The sequence below is a fragment of the Silurus meridionalis genome, chromosome 17 (assembly GCF_014805685.1).
Source record: "Silurus meridionalis isolate SWU-2019-XX chromosome 17, ASM1480568v1, whole genome shotgun sequence".
Classification (NCBI taxonomy): Eukaryota; Metazoa; Chordata; class Actinopteri; order Siluriformes; family Siluridae; genus Silurus; species Silurus meridionalis.
The window spans coordinates 18,221,166-18,229,613 of record NC_060900.1 but is presented as its reverse complement, the minus strand read 5'-3'; the positions used below and the strand labels follow the sequence as shown (position 1 = coordinate 18,229,613).

Genomic DNA, 8,448 nt, shown 5'->3' with positions numbered 1-8,448 from the left:
CCCCTCACTTTCGCTGTCTTGCCATTGGCTGCAGTCCACCCTAACAGATGGGCTGGTGTCACTAGGCTGCTATTAACTGGACACTTGCCTCGACTGTGGCATGGAGACCAAAGCTTGCTGCATTATACACAATAAGAAACTGACCAAGCTACGTGCATTCACACCCAGTATATATATAAAAAAACAAATCCCCTTTTATACAGATGCTAAGTGCTTAGTATTAGATCATCCTACTTTATCTGCAAATAAAGTCTGACCTCATAGCTCGTCATTGATATTTTCAGATAATGACCAAATCACATTAAAATGAGGTCATTTCTTTGTATTCCCAGTCTAAGAACATGCATTTGCCTCATAAAAAAAACAGTTAATAAAACAGTAAAACAACACTAAAATGGAAAACAATTTGCATATTGTGTACATGAACACAGTGTGGTTGCTAATAGATAAAGAGCAGAATCCTGTTTATTCCCAAATAGGTTACTTGTAGTATCTATTTTCGTTGCATTTTTATTTAATTTACATTGCTACAAATCTGGGCATTAATTCCAATTCCTGTTTTTAAAATTAAGCCTTGTGTTGCATTAAAATCTGCCAAAATTGGCGTTTACTTAAAGTTCAAGAAAAAAAACGTACTCAATTCACATTCATCTATTAGTAAGAGTTTCATATTTTTTATATATTTTACTGTAATAAACCCAATCTGAGATCAAATATTTTTTAATTGATGAGGTAAAATTATTGGTAATCTTTTTTTGGTGACTTTGTCCAAATACATTTTTAAAGTTATAAAGGTCATTCAAAAAATTTTAGTCAGTCATCAAATTTAATTTATAAATGTATTGATTTTGATGCAGATGATGCAAGGAAAGCTCTCTAGTTCAAATAAAATGTAAATTTTAGTTCCTAACTATGCATGAAATGGATGCCAGAAAAAAAAATCTACTCAGTTCTACAGCAGTTAAAAACTATTGTCTTCTTTGTTAAGCAATTTTGGCCTTGTGTCAGACCAACCTAAATTAGAAGTTACAATAACATGTCTATATACACGTACATTTTTGCAGTAAAAATGTTTTTATTCATATAATGCCTAATGAATTGGTGGTATGGCTCTGATCTCTGATAGTCAGATAATTGTTAATGTTCTTGCTGCATTAAAGCAGAGCATCAGTTCTCAGATCAAATGTAGCCGAAGCAGGCGGCTGGGTAAAAAATAGAGTCGAGAGTGGGCCAAGCATCTTGTGCGCACTCCGAGCGGCAGGAGCACTGAGCCGAGCCCGACGCTTGGGAGCAAGGCACCGACGAGAAAGCAGATGTGCCGGTGTTACATTTGTTAGAACAGTCTTCTCACCTTGTGGTAACACTGCGAACTGTAGCTGTAGGAGAGCGTGATCGCCAAAGAGAGATGGAAAGAGGAGAGAGAGAGGCTGAGGAAGGGTGTGGGAGGAGAGGGGAGGAGAGAGAAACGAAGAGAGAGAGAAAGGGTTAGAGACAGGAAGGGAGGGAGGAGAAGGAGAGAGAAAGAGAGGGATAGGGTAGAGGGAGAGCTAGAGAGAGAGGAGTTTAAACTAAGAGCTATGTTTTGGGACGGAGTAATCTGCTAGAGAGCAGTGTGTGGATCGGAGCGCATTGTGCAAGTGAGTGTGCGGGGGACAGATAAGGAAAGAAGCCCGCCAGACCGACTGCTTGTTTTAATGTGCTGACTCTGGGGAGATTAAAAAAATATATACTGACTCTTCAGTCGTGTGCCGTAAGCCAGGGCACGAGCTGAACATTTAACAGAGGTGCACCAAAAACAGGGCGTGAAAGCGGACAAAACACATCCAAGCAAATCAGTCCACTTAGAGGATTTTTTTCCCTCCCTTTCTCCTTTTTAAAAAAAAAATCTGTTTCCTTTTTCTTTCGCTGGGACCGTTCCCCGTTTCCGGTAGAGACAGTGAAAAAGGAAGGGAGACTTCCACTGACGGACAGCCACTAGAACAAGTACACAGAGGCGCGAGGACAAAAAAGAATCAGTCGCTGATAACCAAGATGTTCGAAATCAGCCGAACCCTGAACGCCGCCTTGTTGAGCAATGAGGTAAAGCCATGCGATTTGCTTCTTCCTTCACCACGCTTTTCTCAGTGTGTGAGTGTGTATGTCGCCAACCATCCCCTCGGGTGTGCCGTTTCTGTGTGTCTGTGTTGTATTAACGAACCCATGCTTATAGAACGTTGCAGCTGCATCAGGTTAGCTTCATGTTCAAGGAGTGTGGAGCAGGTTTAGATCCAGGGCTGTTTAAGGATGCAGAGAGCCGCACTGCCCTTCGTAATGGATGAGAGCCTAGACTCGCTGTCTCTTCCCCACGACACACACGCACGCACGCATGCACACACACACACACACACACACACACACACACACACGCACGCACACACACACACACGCACACACACACACACACACACACACACACACACACACACACACACACGCACACAATCATTTCATTTTCTCATTTACTCAAAGCAAGATGGTTCTAACTGCTGAGCTTGCTTGATGACTAGCCCATCTGGGGCTCACACTGTGTGTGCATGTGTTTGTGCGCGTGTGGGTGTGTGTTTGTGTGTATATCTATGCGTGCGCGCGCGCGTGTGTATGTGTATGTGTACGAACGTGCTAGCACAAGCGTGAACGCGAGCACTCGGCTGCCTGTCGCTGTAGCTGTCCACCCTTCTCACTCTGTCCTCTCATCTATATTCCTTCTTTCTTTTTGCTCCCTCTCTTTTTACCATTCTATTTTGTTTCCCCCTCTTTCCCTTTCTCCTCTTTTGTTTCTTTGTCTCGTCCTGTGTGTGATCGTGCACCTTGCAAGCAGTATCTGAAGATGATGGTAAGGTACTCCCAGTACTCGGCACTAGCCCAGGCTGAAGGCTCCGTCCCAGGCATGGGCTCCCTGCTTTTACCCCACGATCCATCCAGCCAGCCGGGGGCCAGGTCACTGGGGGTAAGAGGATAGACAGATGCGTGTGTGTAGAGAATGAAAGAAATCAAAAAACAACGACCAAAAAAAAAGAGGAAGTGTTATAATAGTTGTTCAATTTAATTGAATGAGTGCAGCCTTTAGGCTTTATTAGCAACAGTTTTCATGCTTTCTTGTGTAATGACTATTTGTATCACTAACATCAACAGCAGTGACAGAAAAACAGGGAACATCTACTGACTACTTTGTGCATGCCGGTGTGTGTTTATACTTTTGTGTGTGCAATTGAAAGCATGTGTGTATGTTTGCGTGGGTGTGTTTATGCATGCAACTAGTCGTACTGGGATCTGAAAGGTTGCTTGTAGGTGAAGCGTAATTGGATTGCGTAAGACGTATGTCCTTGAATTTCGAAACTTTTTCCCCCCATCTTTGTGCACTAGACCCTTTTAGAGTTGTTGAAGTGAAAGTGTTTCAGCATGCTGCATTGTGGGACAGAATTTAATAATGCACACTGTTATATTGATTATATTTATTACAGAAGTGCACTGTATTCTTTTTTGTGGATTTTAAAGGCATATGAGCAACGACATAGCTGACAATTTAGCTTTTTTTCAGTTTTCACTTCCATACAATTTTTTACTAGAGCTCCATTTTTCAACAAAGCTACATATGATCACGGTGATCCAACACCTAATAATCGAATACATAACCGAAACTGACGATGGGCTGCTTGCTCTCTTCATTTTGAAATATTTGTGCAGTATGACATTGAGCTGATGTAGTGTTTCTGGAAGGGGAGCAGAATCTGCCTGAAGAAAAGAAAGCCCGTGCAGTGCAAGGAAAGCCATGACAGACTGGTACGGTATGTGACGGTCGATTAAAAGTAAATCCCTGACTTGGTGCATTAAATCGACATGAAGCTGTGGGTGTCTAATCTGTGATGGGCTCTCGTTCCCCACAAAACAGGATCAGCCTGCCTGAAGCTGCAGCACTTTCTTACACAAAACGCCACACTAGTGATTGTGCTGGAGCTCCTCTGCCAACACACACACACACACACACACACATACACACACACACACACATACACACACACACACAAGCACTGCGATGGCCTGACGTGTGCTTTGGCTTAAGAAACAGCTAAGCAGTGTTTACCAGAGATAGCAGATCCTGAGATCCGTGTGTTTTATAAACACAGCAGAACAGTTACTATTTTTTTTTTTAATGATTTTTCTCTTTAGTTTGTAGAAATACATGAATTAAACAAAACAAAAAAGAAATAGTTCTAATCAAAACCAATATTTAATCTTGATTAAAGGATTATTTTGGTTTCATGAATTTGTATTTGGCTGAAGAAAGCAAGCCAAGCATCTCCAGCTCAATCAATACGTCATAAATTAGCAAAAGTCAGAGAATGCTTTGCATGATTTATGCCTTCAATTGGAAAAGGAGCAGGAAGAAAGTAATATTTTATATTATATGAAATTAGCAAACAGATTGAGCGTACTGAAATATAATAACATTATTATAACATGGATTGTGACGCACCCACTAAGAACACCACACTATCCAGAAGGTTCCTAATAAATTACAGGATTTTGTTTCAAACCGCAGGTATAATGTATTGTTCAGGGACGAAGAATGTGACTGTGTAGTCTGATATGCTAGGCTGAGCATCAGCACGCCGGAAAAAACCCAATAATAAAAAAGAATCGTACACAAGCCATGATTCTTCTATTTAAACGTGTTTCAAATAATTAAGCGAGTTGAAACAGACCATCGTTACTGTGATTAATGGTACCTTCATTAAGTAAAGCCAGATCATTTGCATACATTAGAACAGTGTGAGGCAGGAGGTAAGAGGCTATCTGCAAGCGCGCTTCATGAAGCAGACACATCTTTTCAGCAAATTAATGCACAAGCTTTTTATACGCATGAGACTGTTGAGAGAGCAGGATTGAAAAAAGCACGGAATCTAAAATATTTAATGTTCATACATTTAGTGTTCAAAATAAACCTAATATCAATGAAATATAAATCCAGAATTTCTGGTTGAAAAAAAAATACATCCATCAACCCGGGTAAAAATGTAGAGCGTGTAATTATTAAAACGAATGGCGCACTGAAAGAATCAATAAATCACAAGTGCATCATGATAATGAAGCTGCCATTAATATACAGTGTTTGAGCAAAAAGCAGTTCATTAGCGCAGCGGCTAATGGCTGCCGCATTAGAACGCTGTGCCACCCCAGCTCACGATTTGTCTGAAAGCTGCCGAAATTCTGAAATGGCATTCGAACAGGAGAAACAAATACAGAGAGTTTTTTTTTGGATGGAGTGCTGGTGACACATGACCGGCGCGCTGCATGCTGTGCTACATTGAGCGTAGTTTGATTCCCAACACTGGTTGATATTCGACATGGAAAGGCAAACGTTTTCCTGAAAAAAAAAGAGCGGAAAAAAGCCAGTAATGGGAAATGTGTTGTGATGAAAACACGGTGCCAAAGGTGAGCGGTTGAGTGGACAGACGACGCTACAGGTAGAAAATACAGATTTAAAAAAAAGCGTATAATTCTGATAAGGAAATTCATTCACGCATACACCGTGCTCTTTTTAGAGCTGTTCCATCCCTTGGTGTTTTCTTTAACTTCATTTTCAGCCATTTTGAAGAGGTTATGATTTCCCCCTAAACTCATTTGAAGGAGCAGAGAGGCAAGCAGTGAGTTGGGGGAATTGTGGAGCGATTGGCAAATGTCTGTTGGCAGTGTTTAAGACAGGCAGGGTCAGCTCTATTTCACAACAGTGATTAGCTCGGCCCATCTGCCGGGCCGAGCGGCTCCTCCTGCTGTGATTGCACTGTTTTTCTGCTTAATGTAGCCCAGGAAATTAGTTCATTTGTGCTGCTCAACCCCAGGCCCACTGATCCACGACCAGGTGCGGCATTCTATCGTGCACAAAGGCGCAACGAGCGAGCGCTACGTGTGTGTACGTGCTTCCACGTGCAAGAGAAGCAAAGCATCCAGGGAAGCACATTCATCAACTACGCCAGCATTTCAGCACAATAGCAGTAGATTGCGCTCAATCACATTCCTGCATGAAAATAACGTTTTCCATTTTTCTGATTTTCAGAAGCCATTTCGCTGCAGTTGAATCATTTTATCATTTTTGTCAGCGTTATGCCATTATCTTTATTATTCATTTATTTTTCATTTATTAATTTCTTAAATGTTAAATAACTATTATACCTTTATTTATTTTAAGATTCTGCTTTTTTTTTTAATAAATAAATAAATAAATAACATGTGACTCCTAGTGTCCAGTTATATAACTAAAAGGCTAACAATTTTTAGCAGAACACACCTTAATTTTTAAGGACAGGCTTGGGAAGCAACTATTTAAGCTGTAGGTCAACCACAGGTCATCACACATACACATACACACAGACACACAAGTGTGAAAATCACATGCTGAGGAACAGAAACTCAAAATCTGCGACCTAGCAATAAAGAATTCCCTATTATTTGCATCAGATGGACCTGCTTTAAGATACAATAGACGCTTTACTTGAGGAAATTTAGATATTCTATTTCATGGCATAAACTGTACAGTGAATTGACAGTGTATACAAAATTTAAAAAAAGGAGCAAAAGTGCCCAGAATCAGACTGGCCAGACTACAAAGTAATGATTCCTTCTGTTGTACTCAAGATTGCATCAGTGGCATCACCTGACCGCTCAGCCTCTTCCATAAACGATTTATCCTCTTTCTTTCCAATTACACTGAACAACAGGAAGTTGTCTTCAGCGCTGCTGAAGGTCTGCTGGACAGTGCACACACAGACAGGGCTGGAACTGGAGCTTGAACAGAAACAATGAAGGACATGTAAGATTCTTTATATCAGAAAATAGACTTGTGGTGGTTAAAAAGTTCAGCAGAGTTGCTGTTTTAAATTACAACGCATCCTTTTTTGGCAAAAAAATTGAGTGGGACAACAAAAAGAGACGAGCTGAGCTGGACGTAGTCAGGCATTTGACCAAGGAAGAATCAGCTCACTCCAGTCTAGCCTTCGCTCCCATTTCCTGGAAAAGACAGGTGTCATCTACTGGAGTTGCAGCCCTGTGTAGTGCTACTAATCAAAAAGAGAATCTGAAAGTATCCAGTGATGAATCGCAGAGCTGCAGATTACAGCTCAAAACACTGACTCGTTTTCATTCTCCTCCCGAATGGCACTGCAATGGTGCTATCTGGCTGCTAAAGGATAAGGACGAAAAGGAGATGGCTGGGTGCCATGAAAAGCTTTGAATTGCACAGTCCCCTACCACTGCCACCTCTCTCACCCTTTGAAAAGAAAACAAAGGGAGCAGTGACTGAGAGAGGGGTCAGCATGGTGTATGTAGGTACCTTGACCTGGAAGAAAAAAGCCTGTGATTTTAGCAGCAACAGGAGGGCAGTAGGTGGGCAGGCTACCCAACACCCCACCCACCCTTCCACCCTCCAACCACACACACACAGACACAAACACACATGCAGAGTAGTTCTGTGATTACTGTAATAATGCTAAAATGAAGATGATAAATGTAAGGATCAGTGACAAGTGAAAGCTTTGTGATATAACACTGTTATCAAAACATAGAATACACAATTGAAAAATCTATAATAAAAAGAAATTGCTTTTGTGGCACCAATACTCCAGCAAGCAAATTGTAAATTACTATATAAAATTCAAGGTTTTTTCCCTTACATAATTACTATTCCTCGCTAATCCAGCAACCTTAGTGTGATATTGTTCCCTGACAATACAAGCTTAGTGAAATTATTATGATTATTAATTGTCTTCGATCTATTTTACGATTATTATAGATCAGATTCAAGAGTGCTTCATGAGAAATATACTAAATAGTGTGTGTGTTTGTGTGTGTGCGTGTGTGTGTAAATGCCTACTAGTCGTTTTAGCCTAGCTTGCCTAAGTACTGTAATTAACATTTTTTGCTAATTGAAGACGAGCTAGGCAAAAGGGCTGCACTGTATAGAAAATCAGCCTCTCATTAATCAATCTCTCTTTCTCTCTCTCCCTCTCTTTCTCTCCCCCTCTGTGCTTAGCCTGAAACAAAGGCTGTATTATCTGACTTTTGCAGTTCAGGCCACTGCTTTGGATTTGGACACTAAAAATCAAACACGCATGACTCAGGATAACAGGAAGAGTAAAGTATTCTTGGTCGGTTCCAAACATAAAGCCGCAGATTCTAAAGCTGATCGATACACCTGCCTTTTGTAGTCTAATCACCTCTCGTAATCAGACAGCCATCTCAGAGCTGGATGAGTGAAGCTGCTATGACTCATAGGTTGGAGATAAAGTGATAAATGTGACCAGCGCCTGAATGATAGGCTGAGCCCGAGAGCTGACACGTTGACAAACGGCACTGCTTCTGCTAAATTGATAGATTCTTAGTCTATTCAGTTTATCGATCTGCTAATTGTGCAGC

At 41.1% G+C, this 8,448-nt stretch overlaps 1 protein-coding gene across 3 annotated transcripts in view; it reads left to right on the top strand.

The window, feature by feature from the left end:
• The first annotated feature begins 1,529 nt into the window (after positions 1–1,529).
• elavl4 (ELAV like neuron-specific RNA binding protein 4) overlaps positions 1,530–8,448 on the top strand; it is a 67,139-nt gene continuing 60,220 nt past the window's right edge. Inside the window, exons 1-2 of one of the 3 annotated variants that reach the window (XM_046871139.1) lie at positions 1,530–2,079; positions 2,855–2,986. In XM_046871139.1, coding sequence (XP_046727095.1) covers positions 2,032–2,079; positions 2,855–2,986 — 180 coding nt within the window. In that variant the 5' untranslated portion in view covers positions 1,530–2,031. The remainder of the gene's footprint in view (positions 2,080–2,854; positions 2,987–8,448) is intronic. The other 2 variants (XM_046871140.1, XM_046871142.1) reach the window with 2 other exon arrangements.